General features: G+C 46.8%; 1 protein-coding gene across 7 annotated transcripts in view; it reads right to left on the minus strand.

Moving 5' to 3' along the window:
- DENND2B (DENN domain containing 2B) overlaps positions 1-23552 on the minus strand; it is a 421742-nt gene that overhangs the window by 120142 nt on the left and 278048 nt on the right. For 5 of the 7 annotated variants that reach the window (XM_063944050.1, XM_063944049.1, XM_063944052.1 and 2 more), the window contains one exon: positions 6234-7406. In XM_063944050.1, coding sequence (XP_063800120.1) covers positions 6234-7406 — 1173 coding nt within the window. The other 2 variants (XM_063944054.1, XM_063944053.1) reach the window with 2 other exon arrangements.

Below are 23552 nucleotides of genomic sequence, written 5' to 3' on the forward strand. Positions count from 1 at the left end.
TATATACTGGGTGTAGCTACCATAGGTGCGGGCAGTGCAGCTGCTATGGGGCGCAGAGCTGAGAGGGGCCACCTTCCCTGTCACAGTTACATGTGTTATATACAGGGTGTAGCTACCATAGGTGCAGGCAGTGCAGCTGCTATGGGGCCCAGAGCTGAGAGGGGCCACCTTCCCTGTCACAGTTACATGTGTTATATACAGGGTGTAGCCACCATAGGTGCAGGGAGCGCAGCTGCTATGGGGTGCAGAGCTGAGAGGGGCCACCTTCCCTGTCACAGTTACATGTGTTATATACAGGGTGTAGCTACCATAGGTGCAGGCAGTGCAGCTGCTATGGGGCCTAGAGTTGAGAGGGTAAACCTACCCTCTCACAGTTACACATGTTATATACAGGGTGTAGCTACCATAGGTGGAGGGGGTGCAGCTGCTATGGGGCCCAGAACTGAGAGGGGCCACCTTCCCTGACACAGTTACATGTGTTATATACAGGGTGTAGCTACCATATGTGCAGGGAGTGCAGCTGCTATGGGGCGCAGAGCTGAGAGGGGCCACTTACCCTGTCACAGTTACATGTGTTATATACAGGGTGTAGCTACCATAGGTTCGGGCAGTGCAGCTGCTATGGGGCGCAGAGCTGAGAGGGGCCACCTACCCTGTCACAGTTACATGTGTTATATACAGGGTGTAGCTACCATAGGTGCAGGCAGTGCAGCTGCTATGGGGCCCAGAGCTGAGAGGGGCCACCTTCCCTGTCACAGTTACATGTGTTATATACAGGGTGTAGCCACCATAGGTGCAGGGAGCGCAGCTGCTATGGGGTGCAGAGCTGAGAGGGGCCACCTTCCCTGTCACAGTTACATGTGTTATATACAGGGTGTAGCTACCATAGGTGCAGGCAGTGCAGCTGCTATGGGGCCTAGAGTTGAGAGGGTAAACCTACCCTCTCACAGTTACACATGTTATATACAGGGTGTAGCTACCATAGGTGGAGGGGGTGCAGCTGCTATGGGGCCCAGAACTGAGAGGGGCCACCTTCCCTGACACAGTTACATGTGTTATATACAGGGTGTAGCTACCATATGTGCAGGGAGTGCAGCTGCTATGGGGCGCAGAGCTGAGAGGGGCCACTTACCCTGTCACAGTTACATGTGTTATATACAGGGTGTAGCTACCATAGGTTCGGGCAGTGCAGCTGCTATGGGGCGCAGAGCTGAGAGGGGCCACCTACCCTGTCACAGTTACATGTGTTATATACAGGGTGTAGCTACCATAGGTGGAGGGGGTGCAGCTGCTATGGGGCGCAGAGCTGAGAGGGGCCACCTTCCCTGTCACAGTTACATGTGTTATATACAGGGTGTAGCTACCATAGGTGCAGGCAGTGCAGCTGCTATGGGGCCCAGAGCTGAGAGGGGCCACCTTCCCTGTCACAGTTACATGTGTTATATACAGGGTGTAGCCACCATAGGTGCAGGGAGTGCAGCTGCTATGAGGCCCAGAGCTGAGAGGGACCACCTTCCCTGTCACAGTTACATGTGTTATATACAGGGTGTAGCCACCATAGGTGCAGGCAGTGCAGCTGCTATGGGGCCCAGAGCTGAGAGGGGCCACCTACCCTGTCACAGTTACATGTGTTATATACAGGGTGTAGCTACCATAGGTGGAGGGGGTGCAGCTGCTATGGGACCCAGAACTGAGAGGGGCCACCTTCCCTGCCACAGTTACATGTGTTATATACAGGGTGTAGTTACCATAGGTGCAGGCAGTGCAGCTGCTATGGGGCCTAGAGCTGAGTGGGGCCACCTACCCTGTCACAGTTACATGTGTTATATAAATTTGTACAGTGCAGCTGCTATGGGGCGCAGAGCTGAGAGGGGCCACTTTCCCTGTCACAGTTACATGTGTTATATACAGGGTGTAGCTACCATAGGTGCAGGGAGTGCAGCTGCTATGGGGCCCAGAGCTGAGAGGGGCCACCTTCCCTGTCACAGTTACATGTGTTATATACAGGGTGTAGCTACCATGGGTGCAGGGAGTGCAGCTGCTATGGGGCCCAGAACTGAGAGGGGCCACCTTCCCTGTCACAGTTACCTGTGTTATATACAAGGTGTAGCTACCATAGGTGCAGGGAGTGCAGCTGCTATGGGGCGCAGAGCTGAGAGGGGCCACCTTCCCTGTTACAGTTACATGTGTTATATACAGGGTGTAGCTACCATAGGTGCAGGCAGTGCAGCTGCTATGGGGCCCAGAGCTAAGAGGGGCCACCTTCCCTGTCACAGTTACATGTGTTATATACAGGGTGTAGCTACCATAGGTGCAGGGAGTGCAGCTGCTATGGGGCCCAGAACTGAGAGGGGCCACCTTCCCTGTGACAGTTACCTGTGTTATATACAAGGTGTAGCTACCATAGGTGCAGGGAGTGAAGCTGCTATGGGGCCCAGAGCTGAGAGGGGCCACCTTCCCTGTCACAGTTACCTGTGTTATATACAAGGTGTAGCTACCATAGGTGCAGGGAGTGCAGCTGCTATGGGGCGCAGAGCTGAAAGGGGCCACCTTCCCTGCCACAGTTACCTGTGTTATATACAAGGTGTAGCTACCATAGGTGCAGGGAGTGCAGCTGCTATGGGGCCCAGAGCTGAGAGGGGCCACCTTCCCTGTTACAGTTACATGTGTTATATACAGGGTGTAGCTACCATAGGTGCAGGCAGTGCAGCTGCTATGGGGCCCAGAGCTGAGAGGGGCCACCTTCCCTGTCACAGTTACATGTGTTATATAAATTTTTCACCATTGTGTGGCACATAGGGGCCTTTGCAAACTTTTGCTTTGGGTCCTGCAATATATTTATCTATGCCCCTGGAGCTGCACATTGTAATGTGTTGTACAATGAACCGGAGCACATTATGGGGGTCATTCCGAGTTGATTGTAGCCCTGCAAAATTTTGCAGGGCTACGAGCACGGTCCGGCCACACCTGCATTGCCCCCCCCCCCCTTCCCCCGCACTGCACTGCGATAAACTGCAGCATGCAATCGGGTCAGAATGACACCCTCTGTTACATAATATGAACAGAGGCACTGTAACGTGGCACAATATGAAGTGGAGGCACTATAGTGTGGTGTAATATAGGGCCCACAAATTTCTGGCTACGCCTCTTACTGGATATAGTACGGATCTGTATGGCGACACGTGTCTGCATCCACGCTTCTCTCCAGCCAGTGATAGATCTATGTGTTAAAAACTAATTTGCAGCAAAATCAATACTTTCTTTGCTGACTGGCAGCTGCAATTATGACATTTCTGACAGCAGTGGGAGCTCGTCTGTCCGGACATCAATCAGATGCTTTGTTTAAACATGTTTCAATAAAAATTATTCTATTTCCAAAGAGAATCTGAGTAGGAACACATCTCAAAGGATGCCTGAGATTCCTCCATTCATTCTAGCCTCTACCCAACAATCACATAAAAATCTGCCCTTCAAAGTATATATTATGTATTTAAAGATGGCGTCTCAGAGCAACGTAGCGCCAAACACACTCCCTTAACCACCAAAACATTTTAGGGAGGCAGTTACTTCAATAAACACTGGCTAAGTAACTGGGCTGTTCATACTTTGAGTCATCCACCGGTGTGTGCCTATATAACTGCAAATAACACCGGCACACACGCCATTCCCAAGAATACTGAGTGTGATAATTATAGTGTTTGCTAGAAGGTGAAAGTTTGTGAAATAAGGAAAAGACAAACAATAAATAGGAGATATATCTGACTTCTGGTTCTATCTCCAAACTCGCCATTTTATTTTATCTCACAGGACAGCTGCTGCATTGACTGGTAGTCCTACCAATTTTGAAACAATGTGCTCCCAAACCTCTGAACCCTCACATGTTGTATCAGGTATCTATAAGATATTGCTACATGGTCGTTACCCCGGTGACCCCGCTTTCTGCGCGAAATGGGACGCAGATCTCATACCTAGAGGGATACACAACAACTGGCAGAAACACTGTGAAGTTATGTCCCGTTGCTCTACAAGCTTAGAAGTTATTGAAACACAGTATAAACTGCTTACTAGATGGTATCGCTGTCCCACCCTTCTACATAAGTTTTATCCCTCAGTATCCCCCTTGTGTTGGAGATGTGGAAAAGAATGTGGCACCCTTCCTCATATATGGTGGGACTGTCCCCTGATCACTACCTTTTGGAACCAAATAATTCAAATATCCTCCAAGATCCTTGGGGTTTCAGGCGCCTACTGGAATTGACTTCTGGTTGCTCTCCCACACTACACTTCCACTGGCAAAGTATAAACACTCCCTTCTCAAACACCTCAATAACGCAGTGAGAGCTGTAGTACCAGTCCATTGGAAGTCCCGGGCCCCCCCTCAAATATGGGAATGGTTTCAGCGGATAGAATTTTATAGATCAATGGAGGATATTTTTCATTCGGTCCTTGACTCACGTGCCGATTATGTCGCCACGTGGTTCTCTTGGATAGAGTTTAAATCTACCTCTACCTACAAAGACCAGATCCCACTAGACTCAACATGATGCCGCTTATCTGTGTAACACGCTTCGCTGTATGGAACCCAAACTAATATCTAATTAAGAGATATAAAAGTGTGTGAGTTCTGGCGCGGAAGCTAGCTGCCCAATCCTACCTTCCTATGATCTGCCCAAATTCAGATCACAAAGGGATACAAGTGAAAAAATAGCGGGTGGAAGGAAGATCAAAGGCGCTGCTGTACACGTGACAAATATAAAGAAAAAATGTATAATATACTTGCAAAACCTCGTGGTCCTTCGTTAATCTTTTTCTATAAATCCAATGATTATCAGGTGTTTACATGCAAAAAAACAAAAATGGACAACAAATGTGTAGTAATGTCTATAATAAGTTCAATTTTTGTGTGTTCTCCGTTGAAGCAGAGCCCTATGATGTGGAGGTTTCTCTTGATAGGAGATAAGGATAGTTTCTCACCACCACTTCACAAACATAGGTACACGTACCAAAACTCACTTAGAGTTAAATAACACCATACACATAAAGGTTTCTTTTTTACTTCTAATCATAACGCATGAAACAAGATCCGTTCAATGAAAACGTACCACACTCACGTTTTCAACAGATGGTATCCCACACGTAGCAGTTTCTTTGAATAGATGAGTGACTCTTCTCTTCCAAAAAGAATTCGTTTATTGGTGCGTGCATCCACCTTGAAAAAGACCTTGTGTCGAAACGGCGTTGGTGATATCAGACAGTGCTTTTTAATTCTCCTACATCCACATCAATCCAAGGTAATATGCAGCATTTGTGTTCACAAGTGTAAGTCCGGAATTCACTTGTGATTGTCATATTCTATTCTGACTCACATTTTGCTCTATCCTGCATTTTTTTGTAATTGATGAAGGGGATTTTATTTAATTATTTTTTAAATTGTATCACGCACCAATAAACGAATTCTTTTTGGAAGAGAAGAGTCACTCATCTATTCAAAGAAACTGCTACGTGTGGGATACCATCTGTTGAAAACGTGAGTGTGGTACGTTTTCATTGAACGGATCTTGTTTCATGCGTTATGATTAGAAGTAAAAAAGAAACCTTTATGTGTATGGTGTTATTTAACTCTAAGTGAGTTTTGGTACGTGTACCTATGTTTGTGAAGTGGTGGTGAGAAACTATCCTTATCTCCTATCAAGAGAAACCTCCACATCATAGGGCTCTGCTTCAACGGAGAACACACAAAAATTGAACTTATTATAGACATTACTACACATTTGTTGTCCATTTTTGTTTTTTTGCATGTAAACACCTGATAATCATTGGATTTATAGAAAAAGATTAACGAAGGACCACGAGGTTTTGCAAGTATATTATACATTTTTTCTTTATATTTGTCACGTGTACAGCAGCGCCTTTGATCTTCCTTCCACCCGCTATTTTTTCACTAATATCTAATTAAGATTGATTAGCTCGCTCATTCCCCTCCCCTGATTCTATTCCCACTTCCCCCCCTCTAACCTCTGTCTTGTTTTTTGTGTAGATTTTGGATGTTTTATATTTTACAGGTATCTTAACCCATGTATTTCTACACTGTACGACTTGTTGTACTCGTGATAACGTCCTTACTTTTTCTGTAAAACCAAAATAAAGAATATATTAAAAAAAATAGGAGATATATATATAACCTGTAATAATGGAATCAGAGATCACTGAAATTAATAGTAAAGGCGACTTACCTGCTCTGGGATTTGCGATGCTCTTTCTTCGGCCTCCTGGTGACAGGGGGGGCAGGTGTGGAAGGGAGAGGAGGTGGGGATACAGGTGATGGGGTAGAAGGTATACCATTATTAGGGTTGTTCTTGTGGCTTCTGTCCGCTTCATACTCAAATGTCCGCTTTGGTTTGGGGACTGGATTGACTTCAGCTCCAGGGCTCTCTGTGACCGCGCTGGGGCCGCTGGAATTTGTAGTAGTTCCCTGTATAGTTTTTGTGCTTTTCTCATTAAAATGTTCCAGTTCATTTACAATATTTACATTCCCAGACTTGTCAATAGGACTCTCTGGAGTACCTGAAGTTATGGAGCGTTTCCTCCCTAGGTCAACGCTGAAACAACTGCTCGGCAGCTGAGGAAGGCCCATACCAGGGTTCTCCTTTAGTGCCTGCTCGATTTTCTGGATCCTGTTCAGCACCGCTGAAGACTCTTTCCTGGAATGTCCTCTGGCGAAGGCATTGGCCGGCTCCGTTCTGCTGGATCTTCTTTCAAACCTATGAAGAGAGTCGCGTTCCGAAGTCTCCTCCTCCTCGGTTTCTGGGTAAGAGCACTCGGAAAATGTTCTGCTCATTCTCCGGTATCCTTTAAAATCAAAAGTTTTTTCACTGCATGGCGAGGCCAACATGCTGGGACATCCTTCACTGGTGGACCTGTCACCCGGGTCTCCTTTGTCCACAAAGAGGCTGAGCCGGGGTGAAGGATCTCGCCTGCATTCCCATTCTGAGATCTTCCGCCTGATGTCTAGCACTTGTGAGCGCACCGAGGTTCTGTTGTGGGGCCGGTTGCGCTGATTGGCCGCAGACCCTAAGGAAAGAGTACTCCGATTCAGCTGGCAGTTGCCTATCACATCGTTGTCCTTTGTCTCCAGCACATTCTCTTTCTGGCTGGGGCCTTTAAATACAGAAAGTCTTTTATCCAAGCAAGCAACGCTGATCGACTTTGACAGGTGGTTTGAGGAATCGGTGCCCGGGAACCGTAAGCGGGGGTCCCTTACATTAGAACCTCTCAGGGTCCAGTCCTTTATGACCAGTTTCGTGTTGGGTATGCTGCTGGATAGGCAGAACTCTTCGCTGTCACTGAGGGGATAGGATGGGGTCCTGACTGGAGACAATACAGGTGGAGGAGACACCGACTGAGACCTGGAAGAGAAAAAAAAAACAGTTATTGTACTTGTATATGGAATAATTCATTGGGAATAAAACACTGAGATATCTTTGCAAAAAATACAAGAGGTTGGTCACTCATCTGTCACCCAATTTAGACACCTTGGCAAATAGATCTGCTTTCACCCCCCTCCCCCATGTTTGCAAAGTGTAATGGCACTTGTGTAGTTCTTTCAAGACAGGACAGAAGAAGACCTTATTGCATTAGAGTGGCCTGAAGGCCATCATGGCAGAAATTATATAACCGAGAAATAGAACAGCAGGTTATTATTAATGGTGCCTGTCTGTCACTGTCACTATAGCTGCGTTGACCAATAAGTTTCAAGAAAGGACTTTAAAAGAGAAGTTACATCCTTTTACCACTTGACTACAGTAATGTGTTTTCCCTTTTAGGTTAGAGCAGTGGGCTAAAACTACAGGCTCAAGTACCCCCAACAGGTCATGTTTTCTCAATTTTTTTTTTAATCATGCATAGGTGAGTTAATCTATTTATATTACTGGTCAGTATATCCCACCTGTTTCCACAGATAGAAATGCTGAAACGATGACCTGTTGAGGGTGGTTGAGAATCACTAGGTTAGACTGTTGATACATTTACCCCCTGTGCAGCATTGGCGAGCCAGCCAGTATTTTTTAATGCAGCATTAATTTAAAAGACATAACCAAGCTGGTGACAAATTCACACACTATTAGTGTAACACACGCTATGAGCGGTATGTGTGAAATCTAGATTAGTTTAGTGTCACGATCATAAACAGCAGCATTTCCTCAGGTCAGATGAAGGACCTCACATTACTGTATGTGTTTCCTGTAAAACCGCAGCACTGACAGACGCCACAGAAAGCACATGTACACATTCTCTGCTTTTTTTTGTGCTTTTTTTCTCTGTAATTGCACAAACCTTTGTCATTGCTGCATTTGCTGATCATTTTTTTCCCATAGGTGATACCAGTTTCCCACCAGCCCCCGAGAAGGAGATAGGAATGATGCAGTGGGCACACCATATGTAGTGGAGGAACACACAGGCGAAAAACTTCACTTAACTAGGAACCTATTTCAAAACTTTGTTACAACTTCAGGAGCAGGTGGCAATTTTTCTCGTAGATTCTGATGGTGTTTTCCACTATGGCCAAAGGTCACACAACAGGGAAAACACACAAACATGAATAAAGATGTTATGTAGTATAAAGCATAAAATACAAAGAAGTTTGATGTCCTGAATCATGCATAGAGTCGCAGTAGTGATTGAGACGTATGTCCTCAGAAATGTATTCACCTTCCTGGGCGGTGACTGGGAGGTGATTTTCAGGCGCACGTAGATGACACTTGCCTAACCTCCCGGCATGGCCAGGCAGGCTCCTGAAAATCATGTGGCATGTGGCGGTCCCGCCCCCCCCCCCCCCCCCCCCCCAAAAAAAAAGTGGGCAAATCTCCTGCATCCCCCGCTATCTGATCACACCGACCCCCCCACACCTCGGCCGCCCACAACAGAACACAAGTGGCTGTCCGAGGGGACCAGATACTGCGATTTGTGCTGAATTGCGTTATCTTTACCCCGCCCCTGCTGTACAATGCCTGTTTTCTCGCCACTGTATAGTGTGGGGGGGGGGGGGGGGGGTGTAGCCATGATGACGCAATTGTGCGCACATGCTCCCCAAACAGCCCACCTTCATGCCAGCCACGCCCCCTACCCCCTATGCGCCGACCAGTCTGCTCCCATCCTGAGAGGGGGGCTGCAAAGTAGGTAAGTATGACCAGGATAGGGTTCCCTCTTGCAGAGCCCCATGCAATAAAGGGATACATTAAGTTGCTGATAGTTCGGCAAAATGCTCTTGAATATCAGCAACAGTCTGTCATGTGCTATTTACTTGTTATATACGTTTAGCTGTACAGTATTGGATATAGGTTCCTATGGTGATGAAGCCATCACCAATACTACTGGATTCGTGATGTTGCGGCACATCAGCCTGTAAAAGGCTCGGACATTTTTGTCTGATAAAACTGGCATGGCTTTCCCTGAATAAATCAGGGACCATCTGTGACACATAGCGGCATGGTGCTGCATAGACTCCCCAGAGTTGCATACACTGCCTTAAAAAGCCTTGGTAACAGAACTTTTATTTCACAGGTACTTAATTCCGATGATACATCACCATTACAGATTACTGTCTCCCAAACAGTTGTCGGCTACGAGGGCTGACTATACAGAGGAGGACAAACCACAGACATCCATTTCTATAACGGTTTGCAGCATGGATTGATGGGGTGTAAAGAGACGGGCGATGCAGAGCACCAACATTCTGCTGTCAGAGTGCCAGACTGGGGTCTGCTCCACAGAGGCTGACATCATGCTGGAGTCGCCTCTGACTAATATGGTAAAGATTAGAAGAAATATGTCTCCCATCTACAGTACTGATTTATTCCCAGGACCATACCGCACTACAAATCAGTCATGGAACAAATGAAGGAAATCCCATTTTAACTGTAAAGTTTTCATTTTCTGATAAAGTCCAGTATTCTGTTGCCATGGAAACAGGCTGCCATCTTGGGTAATTGTACTGATACCGTGTGTGCTGGGCCCCTCTTTGTGCTTGTTGATGCCTTGTAGTGATCTGAGCGCAAAATACTTAAAAATAAATGGGGGATATCACCTCTACCGCACTATGAGGCTGTTACAGAGGTGGGCGCAGTTGACGCAGCTGCTGTGCTATAATATGCTGCTGCAGGAGGCATTGTGGGGTTGATTCAATTCTGGCACGCGCCACCTGCTGGCCGTCTAAAGGATTGGGCATCTGTCAGTTGTTACCCTGATTGACGCCATTAGCCGCAGCAGTCCCGTTTTTTCACGTAGTCTCAGGAGGTGCGAGAAAAAATATATTAAAAAGTCTGTAATCTACACGGACTTTGGACGCAATGGACGCCCATTCGAGCTCTTTAGACGGGTTTAGCCTCTTTGCGCAGCTAAAACCGGAGCTGTTAGGTGCCTTAACTGGTAATGGCCGCTTTATCGGAGCAACAATTGAATATCACCGATTGATGCCCATTGCTATATACGCCCAGCCGGAGGCGCCGCTAACAATTGAATCGATCCCCTTGTGTAACCAAACGCCTCCTGGCAGCTTCTTTTATCGGCTGCTGCGCCCAACGATGCAGCATCGGATCATCTGCAAAAAGAGCGGATAGCTAAGTACTGTAATGAGGATGTCCAGTGTAATCTAACAGCTGAGGCCAGGAAATCTGCAACAGAAGATGCAGATCCTGCCCTTGACACGCTTCCAAAACTGGGCATACACCCCCCCCATTTTGTAAACCAGTCACCACTGCTGCTCGTCCTCAAAATGGGCGCATAATGTCAATCATTCCGCAGCTTAGGGGGCACAGCGACCGTCATCTCAGACACTGATCTGCCCATGTGCGGATCAGTAACCATCGGAGATGTACAGTACGCAGAACACCTGAATCAGGCCTTAGTGTGCAGCCATTTTCTTCCCTCACTACCATGGCTCTGTATGGCCAATTCCTCGTGCTTCATGATGGTCACTTGTGCTATTACTATGCATGGTACTATAAGTGAAAGTATGAACAACCAACCACATCATGTACAGCATATTTAGGCCAGTATAAAGAGCGCGGAGGGACCTTTGCTTGCCATTAGAGCTACCCGTACACACCATGACTCAAGCTGGTGAACTGTCCGCCTCCTGACCTCCTCTTCCAGCAATGAAAGCTGACGTCAGGAGAAAGCTCAGTAATCTCCATTTTCCAAACACCAATAACTGATTCTACAGCTCGACAAACAAATCCGCTGCTCTCTGTTATTATTCCTCTTCAGACTGTCTTTCTGTGGATGTTGGTTTTGGGCGAATGCCAAGTCGAGACAAGCGATGACTCCGCTGAAAGACGATTCACATAGCACAAGTCCACCAGGAGGAATAAATCTAGACACAGGGTGTACGCCTTAGCCAACAAGCCCAAAACGATAACACTTCCAAACTGTTCCCACATCAATGACAAATGCTACAGCCGGGGGAAAAAAAGGTGCTACAGTATTAATGTGAAGCACTCGTTATAGCCGGTTATATTGTATTAAGACCCTTCCCAAATATGCCTGGAAAGGTCACAACCTCCCAACACTGTAAAACAAGCGATTTCCATTAATAAAACTTTTTTATGTTTCATCTGATAGCTGCTGAATCAGTTTGGCAGCACTTATCAGGTGCATGAAAGGGAGGCGTCACAAAAAAACAGAAAAGGGTGGTGCAATTTCCCCCTTCCCCCCGGTATCCCCCTTGCACACTAAATAGTACTTGCAACATTACTTGAAAACTATATGGTAACAGAAATTCAAAGATGTTTGTTGCATATATTTGCAAATACATGGTAAGCTGCCAAGCCCAATCACGGCTTCTCTGATTATCGGCAGTCCCTACACTGCATGGTAACAATACCCACTTAGGGGCACATAATTGGCTATTATAATAAGGCCTCATGTCAAAGGCCCATACAGAAATACATCCAAATTGCGGGCTAGCTTGCAGTGGAGCCACATCTGGGATCTTCAAGTAGCACTACAGGAACCAGTTGATGTGACCTTCCTCCCCCTTCATGCACCACATAAGTGCTGCCAGACTGATTGAGCAGCTATCACTGTGATTGCAGTTGTGGAAGGCATTGTAAGGGACCAGCATTTGGAAGGCATGCTGGTTCCTGTAGTGCTACATGGAGATGCCAGGGGTGGCTTACAATAGACAATTACATGGCCCTAAGTGGGCATTGTTACCATGCAGTGTAGGGACTGCCAATAATCAGAGAAGCTGTGAAGGGACTCGGCAGGGAGCTTATCATGCATTTGCAAATATATGCAACAAATATCTCTGAATTTCTATTACCATATAGTTTCAAGTACTAATCAGTGTGCAGGGGGATACTAGAGAAAGGGGGAGAACCCACTATCTGTTCTCATCTGATATACAGCCAGGTTTAGGAGTCTATGTACTATGTCTTGGAGAGAGATAAAGTGGACAGGTATAAAGTACCAGCCAAGCAGATCCTAACTGCCATGTTACAGGCTGTTTGAAAAATGTCAGGAGCTGGTTGGCTGGTACTTTATCTCCGTCCACTTTATCACTCTCTGAGACTTTAGTACATAGGCCCCCACAAACAGTCTCATATATGGGTTACATGCATCATGAGGGTCATTAAATTATAGCTGTCTGCATTGTGTGATGACCTGCATATTACATTGCTCAGAATGTGCCTGGGAATACACTTTTTCGACGAAGTCCCATCCAAAGTATAAGACAAGACTCAGACACCCCAGTTTTAAATTGGTGCTAATAGTAGTGCACTTACAAAATAGAAATGTCTCTACAAATGCTCCATCTGCACCCTGTAACCTCATTTCAGTCATCTCAATCTACTTAATGAAATGTCCTTTTGATTATTAATCCGTCTACGAGGCCAACTCCTCCTCTCGTCTGCACACACTGCTAACATGCTCCACAAACCCACGAGCCTCAGCCTAGGCACAGGCCAAAGTGGACATTACTCCGCACACCTGACAATTTGCACTTAGTCAATGACTCCCAGCACTGTCTCCAGCCGGGCTACACTCACAGGAATATTGGGTCACTTCCTACTTTGTGTAGGTGATTCTTCAAGTGGGCTCCTAACAAGACATAGAAACATAGAATTTGACGGCAGATAAGAACCACTTGGCCCATCTTTTATCCTTTAGGTAATCTCAACCCTTTTTGAACCTTAATTCTTTGTAAGGATATTCATATGCCTGTCCCAAGCATGTTTAAATTGCTCTACAGTCTTAGCCTCTACCACCTCTGATGGGAGGCTATTCCACTTATCCACTACCCTTTCTGTGCAGTAATTTTTCCTTTAATTTCGCCTGAACCTCCCCCCCTCAAGTCTCAGTGTATGTCCTCGAGTTCTAATACTTCTTTTCCTTTGAAAAATGTTTCCCTCCTGAACTTTGTTAAGACCCTTGATATATTTGAAAGTTTCTATCATGTCCCCCCTTTCCCTTCTCTCCTCCAAACTATACATGTTAAGATCTTTTAACCTTTCCGGGTAAGTTTTGTGATGTAGGCCATACACCATTTTAGTTGCCCTTCTTTGTACAGTCTCTAATGTATTTATATCCTTCTGGAGATATGGTCTCCAGAACTGGACACAGTATTCCAGATGAGGCCGCACCAATGACCTATACAGTGGCATTATTACTTCTCTTTTCCTGCTACTGATTCCTCTTCCTATGCAACCAAGCATCTGACTAGCCTTCCTCATTGCTTTGTTGAGAAAGGCAGACACTATAGATCCCTGTCTGCTTGCCGTTTCTTCCTAAGCTATATAATAAAATCAATTGCTGATACAATGATGGCATCATGTTGGCATTTAATGGCACTTGCTATTTATTTATTACCAGTTATTTATATAGCGCACACATATTCCGCAGCGCTTTACAGAGAATATTTGTACATTCACATCAGTCCCTGCCCCAGTGGAGCTTACAATCTATATTCCCTACCACATGTACACGCGCACACATTCACGCTAGGGCTAATTTGTTGGAAGCCAATTAACTTACCAGTATATTTTGGAATTGTGGGAGGAAACCGGAGTACCCGGAGGAAACCCACGCAAGTACGGGGAGAATATACAAACTCCGCACAGTTAAGGCCATGGTGGGAATCGAACCCATGACCTCTATGAACTCTAACCTCTCTCCTCTGTGCCAGTGATGTCATAACACATATATACAGTCTCCAAATACTTGTGATAAGCACCCAATAACAACAACACAGCATTACGCACAATCAAATATGTACAACAGCAGAGGTGAAAAGAAAAAAAGGTAACCCTGACGACAATCTATGTCATAAAATAAAGTGCTAATATAAATGATGTCATCATTTTGGTGCTTAGCCCTACACAACGCAGGCAAACAAGCATGCATGTTAGGTCAGCGCAGTGATGTGCACAGCGCACACCGCAGCCAATGAATGGAGGACGCAACAATGACTGGAAGAACTGAAGATGGGCCTGAGGAAGAAAAAGAGGTATTGAAGTCTAAAAAGAGAGAGAGAGAGATGAAAAGGAAGAAACAGACGCAAGCACACAGGGCAGGAGAGTTGGGGAGGCAGAGGAGGGGGACGAGAGATAGGATGAAAGAGAGAGGGAGGAGGCAGGAATAGAAAAATAAAGTGACAAAGGGGCGAAAAGGAAGAAACAGACGCAGACACACAGGGCAGGAGAGTCAGGGGGGGGGGGGGGGGAGGAGAGGAGCAAGAAAGGGGGGGGAGGAGAAGACGGGAGAGAGGAGGGAGAAATAGAAAAAGAGGAGAAAGTGGTAGATGAGTGTGAAAAAAAGAAAGAAAAGTAGAGTGAAGAGAAAAAGAGAGAAAGGTGGAGAAGATAGAGAGATGGCATAAAAAGGGAGGAGAGTGGTAGGGTGAAAGAGTGGGGGAGGAGAAAAAGAGATAAAGATTTAAAAAAAAAACCTAGGCATTCCAGGGTCAACAGCTAGTAGAACTATATGCCAAATGTTGGAAGAGATACATTCGCAGGAAATCTAGTATTTGAAAAGATGGCTCCGTAGTTATAATAATGTATTTCAAAGGTTCATCTAGACAAATGTGTGTGTGGGTTTGAAAATATCAAATGGGTTTTATACGGCGATCACAGGACCTCAACAATAATATCACCATGTTAGATTCCAACAGAATCTCCAAAGCTGCACAATGACAAAACGACGGTCCCTGTTGTAGTACTGCCCCGGAACTAAACGCAATCCTAATGCATTGCAAATTACCCCCGATGGGAGATCCTATTTTATTCCAGCGGGTATAAAGACATCAGAGATGTGATCTGATCAGAGGACGACAGACGCTGGAATATATGACCTTAGATGAGTCATGTTTAGAGATGCGCATTTCCACCATATTTTTCCTATTTGCAGTCCACATGTAAAACCTGGGCTGAAGCAACAGATGGTAAAGGTATTTTAAACATTAATGCAGTTAACTTAATCCAAGTTAATGTCATTGGAAAATTAGAAGCAGAACATTATCACATGGTGAAAATAGGTCAGGCTTTCATAGGTCTAGAACAGTGATTCTCAAACTCCGCCCCCATGGAAACCTAACAGTGCATGTTTTCAAGGTATCCTCAGGAATAATTAAACCACATGCAGATCTATTGTTAGTCAATTAACACACCTGTGCTCCAGCAGTTGATCTGGAAAACCTGCACTGCTCGGGTTCCATGGTGACTGGGTTTGAGAAACACTGCTCTAGAACAAGTTCCTGATTCATTAACAGGAAAATATTTATTTAATGCTCTGGAATCTGTTCGACTAGGCTCACCCTGTGGGTGTTGATAAATGAAGTTCCCTGAAATCTGACAGGTGAATGAATGTTCCGATTCCGAGTAAACGCAGCTGGTAAAGCCGAGCCGCACCCACACACCTGTAGGGACTCTCACTGAATTGTGGGCAGGTTAAGGACAAAGCATTAACAGCCACCTCTCTATTATATCATCCCCAGCACTGACCTTATGGCGAGCCGGGGTCTCCCCAGCAATCTGCTTCCTGGGATTTCCTCCACGTAGAATCTGGGTACACAGACTATGCCCCATGTACCACGCACCGAACCCGGCAGCCTCACCTAATGTTATCCGTCCTCCCCCAGCTTTGCAATCCCAGACACCTGGACACGGAACCTGCATATACGCTGTCCAAGGTGTGTAACAGTCAGAATGTACCAAGGCTACAGAGAGGGAACCTGCCAAGGGGCGGGTCACTCTGCCCAAGCTATTTATTTTAGGAGGTTTAAATAAAAATTAACTCCTTCAGGTACGTGGGAGAAGGTGTCACAGCCACGTCCGTAAACTACCAGCTTTACCCATGTGCTGGAAGAAATCCGAGAACAGATCCAGCAGATTCCATTGTATCATAGCGTCCCAGGTCATGGACAACCCAAGTTATAGGGATAATTTCTCCCCTACGGATGTCATGTATTAAACATGAAGGGGTTACATTTTATCAGTGCCATGATTTTATTGTCTGTGCTCATGCTTCTGATTCTTACACCTTTGTTATATCTAATGACAGCAGCTTCATATCATAACTGTGTGATATCTGATCGCACTGCGCTTATACAGGGGTAGATGACTGCACATGAAATCCGACCAGTGTCGTACTGTAACCGCATCTCACACACACACACACACACACACACACACACACACACACACACACACACACACACACACACACACACACACATCAGAGTTTAATGTTTAACTCATTCGCTGCCGAGCCTATTTTGGACCTTTCTGGGCGCTGTCACATTCCAACGTCAAAATCTGTCCTTAAGTGTGCAGTGCTCACACAAATGACACCTTGGCCCTCATTCCGAGTTGATCGCTCGCTAGCTACTTTAAGCAGCCGTGCAAACGCATAGTCGCCGCCCCACGGGGGAGTGTATTTTCGCTTTGCAAGTGTGCGAACGTCTTTGCACAAAAACATTTTGTGCAATTTCAGAGTAGGTCTGGACTTACTCAGCCGCTGCGATCACTTCAGTGTTTTTGCTACGGGAATTGACGTCAGATACCCGCCCTGCAAACGCCCGGACACGCCTGCGTTTTTCCAAACACTCCCAGAAAACGGTCAGTTGATACCCACAAACGCCCTCTTTCTGTCAATCTCCTTTCGACCGACTGTGCGAACGGAATCGTCGTAGAAGCCATCGCTGGGTAACGAGCCACTGTGTACTCGTACGGCGCGCCTGCGCATTGCGGTGCATACGCATGCGCAGATTAGCCCCGTTCTGCCATGATCGCTGTGCTGCGAAAATCCGTAGCGAGCGATCAACTTGGAATGACCCCCTTTGTTTTATCAGATGGCTTTGCATTTCATGATAATACCATTAGTTTGCATATCTGTCCTCGCAACCAATCTACCCAGCCCATAAAAGTGCATTCTCTGAAAATGTAAAAATGTGGACTGACAGCAAATGTGTGTACTCGGGGGGTGATTCCGAGTTGTTCGCTCGCTAGCTGCTTTTAGCAGCATTGCACACGCTAAGCTGCCGCCCTCTGGGAGTGTATCTTAGCTTAGCAGAATTGCGAACGAAAGATTAGCAGAATTGCGAATAGAAATTTCTTAGCAGTTTCTGAGTAGCTCCACACTTACTCAGCCATTGCGACCAGCTCAGTCCTTTTCGTTCCTGGTTTGATGTCACAAACACACCCAGCGTTCGCCCAGACACTCCCCCGTTTCTTCAGACACTCCTGCGTTTTGCAACTTGAACGCCTGCGTTTTTCCGCATACTCCCATAAAACGGCCAGTTTCCGCCCAGAAACACCCACTTCCTGTCAATCACACTACAATCACACAGCGATGAAAAAGCTTCGTTATGCCGTGAGTAAAATACAAAACTTTTGTGTAAAATAACTAAGCGCATGCGCAGTAAGCGACTAATCGCAGTATAGCGAAAATCGGCAACGAGCGAACAGCTCGGAATGACCCTCTCTGTCTGTCTACCCACCGGCAAGAAACACTTTGTGGTTCTCATTTCAGCATTAATTCACCTTTCCAAAACAGCAGAAGAGACAAATTCTACACATTGGTTTTCATAATAATATCTGCACGTGACAGTTATAATGCACAGATGTTCAGCTTGATCTTACTGCTTGTCACTTGCTGCGTGTGTACGTATCGCAGCAGCGATCCCCCGCAACCTGCCGCAACTAATCACTGCATGCGTATGCATAATGCATTCCTACGGAGAACACTATTTGCGGAAAACGAATTGCGATGATGAAACTGGAAACATCTGTAGGCGTAATACAGTACCGTAACTCAACAAGGCAGAACATAGGAAAATGGGATCCAGGCACGGGAACCTGAATGTCGCCCCACGTGAAATATCGACGTCCTCAGAATGTCAATAATCGGGCCAGGAGGGTTAGACACTAGGGCAGGGGTGGCCGACCAGTCAGTGGCAAAGAGCCAGAAAATATCAGTAGTCAAGGGTAAGAGCCATATCATGTGTGCGCCAAAGGAGCGCGAACAAAAATGGGGGCATGGCATAGTTGTCACAAAGCCACACCCCATTTTTGTGCGCACACCTTTCAGTTTGACGTTTGTAGGAATATGACCTTGTGTCATAATCTAATTTTTAGTCATGTTGTACAGTGCCACATACAAATAAAGCCACTGTACAGTGACACATACATATAAAACCACAAAAAAATGGGTGTCTCCACAGTGCCAAATACATATCTGCCCCCACAGTGCCAGATACAGATATGCCCCCACAGTGCCAGATACATATATGTCCCCACAGTGCCAGATACATATATTCCTCCACAGTGCCAGATACATATATGTTTCCACAGTGCCAAATACATATTTGTCCCCACAGTGCCAGATACATATATGTCCCCACAGTGCCAGATACATATATTCCTCCACAGTGCCAGATACATATATTCCTCCACAGTGCCAGATGCATATGTGTTTCCACAGTGCCAAATACATATATGTCCCCACAGTGCCAGATACATATATGTCCCCACAGTGCCAGATACATATATGTCCCCACAGTGCCAGATACATATGTCCCCACAGTGTCAGATACATATATGTCCCCACAGTGCCAGATACATATATGTCCACACAGTGCCAGATACATATATGTCCCCTCAGTGCTAGATACATATGTCCCCACAGTGCCAAATACATATATTCCTCCACAGTGCCAGATACATATATTCCTCCACAGTGCCAGATACATATATGTCCCCACAGTGCCAGATACATATATGTCCCCACAGTGCCAGATACATATATGTCCCCACAGTCCCAGATACATATATGTCCCCACAGTGCCAGATACATATATTCCTCCACAGTGCCAGATACATATATGTCCCCACAGTGCCAGATACATATATTCCTCCACAGTGCCAGATACATATATGTCCCCACAGTGCCAGATACATATATGCCCCCACAGTGCCAGATACATATATTCCTCCACAGTGCCAGATACATATATGTCCCCTCAGTGCCAGATACATATATGTCCCCATAGTGCCAGATACATATATTCCTCCACAGTGCCAGATACATATATTCCTCCACAGTGCCAGATACATATATGTCCCCATAGTGCCAGATACATATATTCCTCCACAGTGCCAGATACATATATGTCCCCACAGTGCCAGATACATATATGTCCCCTCAGTGCCAGATACATATATTCCTCCACAGTGCCAGATACATATATTCCTCCACAGTGCCAGATACATATATGCCCCCACAGTGCCAGATAAATATATTAAGCCACAGTGCCAGATACATATATGTCCCCATAGTGCCAGATATGCTCCACTGCCAGATACACATCTCCCCACTAACAGATATGCCCCCAGTGCCAGATACACGTCCCCCCAGTGCCAGATATGCCCCCAGTGTAAGATACACATGTCGCCACAGTGCCCCCCCCCCCCCCCCCCCAAGTGCTGCTCACCGCCGCGCTGTTGCTCTGCTCAGTCTGCTGCTTGTGAGGGGAGGAGAGCGCAGCATGCGCCTTTCCTGCCCCTCAGTCTCCACTCTCCGGCGGCGTTGATTCTCTCTAATTAGGCGCCGGTCCGTGAGCCAATCAGAGTTCGCTTACCAGTTAAGACTCCTGATTGGCTGCCGGTCCGCAAGCTCTGATTGGCTCACGGGCTGGCATGGGGCATTGCAGACTAGGGCAGTGGGAGGCGTCGCGGGATTTTACGAGCCGCATGCGGAGATAGAAAGAGCCGCATGCAGCTCGAGAGCCGCGGGTTGGGTACTGCTACACTAGGGGGAGTATAAGGTTAGGATGCAAGGGGACAGGGAAGTTATGGTTAGGCACTAGGGGGAGTATAAGGTTAGGATACGGGGGGACAGGGAAGTTATTACGTTTCAAGATGCTGATATACTCTGGATTCAAACCCATTTTCTGTGGTATTGCAGTCAGACAATCTATTCATTGAGCTATCTATCCCTGCAAAAAAAGATAGATAATTTTAAGGTAATACCTTGTACTTTGTGAAAAAATTATCAGCATTGCGGCTGAGCAGATCTATGTAGTGTGTGGCTGCAAAAGATTGGATGTGTGGCTGCACATTACACAGATCTGCTCAACAGGGCCGGTTCTAGACCTTGTGGCGCCCAGGGCGAAAGTTTCCCGTGGCACCCCCCCCCCTCCCCACACACACACACACAGTAAAATAGAGTTGGTGTGCACCGAAGGCGCGCGGTCAAAAATAGAGGTTGTGGCTTCTTCATAGGGAAGGGGCATGGCCACAGTTATCCCCCTGTAGTTGTGCCTCCCTGTAGCTGTGCCCCAGTAGTTGTGACCCCCCTTAGATGTGCCCCCTGTAGCTGTGCCCCCAGTAGCTGTACCCCCAGCAGCTGTGCCCCCAGTAGATTTGCCCCCAGTAGCTGTGCCCCCAATTGATTTGCCCACAGTAGCTGTTCCCCCTGCAGCAGTGCCCTCTGTAGTAGTGCCCCCTGTAGTAGCAACGTTTGCAAACAAGAAAAACAAACAAAAAAACAATACTTACCAGCCCCGCTCCTGCTTCTGGAGCGCTGCCGCTGCTGCTGCTGTCTCCGGCCGCTGGCTCAGCTGCGCTGCGTCAGTCAGCGATGCTGGCTGCAGCGGGCACCCACACAGCCCACGGCGCCGGTTGCAGCCAGGGAGAGGGGGGGGATCAGGAGTAGCAGCTCTTGCCACGGCGGCGGCGGTGCCCTCGGGGTATTGGCACCCCGTGCAAAAAGCATGCTTGCTCGTGGTAAGAGCCGCTACTGCTGCTCAAATGCAATGGCCTTTCTCTGGGCTCAATCTTGTCATGCTCCTTCCCCATGAGGCTGCGCCTTATGTCCCTATTAGAAAAATGGGCAGGGGGGTGGGGGGCGCCAACTCTCTCTCTCTCTCTGGCACAGGGCACCAAAGAGTCTAGTTACGGCTCTGCCCACCACTGACAACCAGCCCTGAGGGGGATTAAGCCTGGACTGCGGACTCACCGTCTCCTCAGTCTCTTATACAGTACTTTACCGTCTCCTCAACCTCATATATTCATTAATAAGCATAATCTAAAAATCTGGAAAATAAGGGACTTTCCACAAGGAAAATAAACTGATATATATTCACTAGACAATAATGCATTGTATCTGGGTGATTCAGAGATAGGTACAGTTCCATACAGATATTATATAGGCGATTGCACACACAGCGGTTACCTTCTAACAGGATCCAATTGCTCTCAATATATACATTATTGGGAACTACAGGCCTCACACACAGTGATATTGGTCCGACTGACCGCAACGCATGTATCACACATCGTGATCAGCCTCAGCCCAGTAATAAGACAACGCTGCAAGGGTAGCTGAGTGTGTAATCCACAGAGCTTTATATACTGGATTTAAGGGTCTATTTATCATAGGGAGACAGATCTATGGCCCTCATTCCGAGTTGTTCGCTCGGTAAAAATCTTCGCATCGCAGCGATTTTCCGCTTAATGCGCATGCGCAATGTCCGCACTGTGACCGCGCCAAGTAAATTTGCTATGCAGTTAGGAATTTTACTCACGGCGTTTTCATCGTTCTGGTGATCGTAATGTGATTGACAGGAAGTGGGTGTTTCTGGGCGTAAACTGGCCGTTTTATTGGAGTGTGTGAAAAAACACTGCCGTTTCTGGGAAAAACACGGGAGTGGCCGGAGAAACGGAGGAGTGTCTGGGCGAACGCTGGGTGTGTTTGTGACGTCAAACCAGGAACGACAAGCACTGAAATGATCGCAGATGCCGAGTAAGTCTGGAGCTACTCAGAAACTGCTACGAGGTGTGTAATCGCAATATTGCGAATACATCGTTCGCAATTTTAAGATGCTAAGATTCACTCCCAGTAGGCGGCGGCTTAGCATGAGCAAATCTGCTAAAATTCACTTGCGAGCGAACAACTCGGAATGAGGGCCTATATATGGTGAAAACACCCATTTTCTACCTATTTAACAAGCCAAAGCGCCAGTGATAGCCTACACCATGTATTCCAGGTTATAGCCTTCTACTGCCTCCAGCAATAGCCCCCCCCCCCCCCTTTATATTTGACAGTAGGCATAAATTTTATTTTTAAGTAGATTTTTGTTTAACAAGTTAATTTTGCATGATCTTGTGCAGATTTATTACATCTTTTTTAACGTTTTATGGCCCTCCTTCCGAAGTTGATCGTTCACTAGCTATTTTTTGCAGCGCAGCGATCAGATGGTCGCCGCCTCTAGGGGAGTGTATTTTTGCTTTGCAAGTGTGCGAACGCCTGTGCAGCTGAGCGGGATGAATTTTTTTTTGCAGTTTCTGAGTAGCTCTGGAATTACTCAGCCCTTGCAATCACTTCAGCCTGTCCGGTCCCGGGATTGACGTCAGACACCCGCCCTGCAAACGCCTGGACACGCCTGCGTTTTCCCTACCACTCCCAGAAAACGGTCAGTGACACCCACAAACGCCCTCTTCCTGTCAATCACCTTGCGATCGGTTGTGCGAATGGATTAATCGCTAGAAGCATTGCACAGCAACGATGCTGTTTGTACCCGTACGACGCGCCTGCGCATTGCGGTGAATACACATGCGCAATAGTAACCTGATCGCTGCGCTGCGAAAATCGGCAGCGAGCGATCAACTCGGAATGAGGGCCCATTTCTTTAGTTATAATTCATGAGGGAAACGTCATGCAAGCTAGCGCCAGGGCTGTAACTAGGGGGTGTGCTCTAACAGTGACACCGCATACAGAGCAGGAATCCCCGAAGCTGCGGGAGACTCCTGATTTTTAGGGTAGTTCCCCGCAGGCTATGTGACTCTCCCACATCCCGCCCACTTCCTAGTAACGCAGACAGAATTAGAATACAAGCATTGAAAACGCAGCAATAGTGTGAAGGGGGCGTGGCTAAAAAATGTGAATAACGGCAAATAGCCCCCCCCCCCCCTCGCAGCAAGTAGGCAAGTATGCAACCGTCACTGCCATACGGTCCAGGCATCTGGCTAACGGGGTGCATAGAACGGGATGCATTCAAT

Source organism: Pseudophryne corroboree, chromosome 11 (genome assembly GCF_028390025.1).
Source record: "Pseudophryne corroboree isolate aPseCor3 chromosome 11, aPseCor3.hap2, whole genome shotgun sequence".
Taxonomy (NCBI): Eukaryota; Metazoa; Chordata; class Amphibia; order Anura; family Myobatrachidae; genus Pseudophryne; species Pseudophryne corroboree.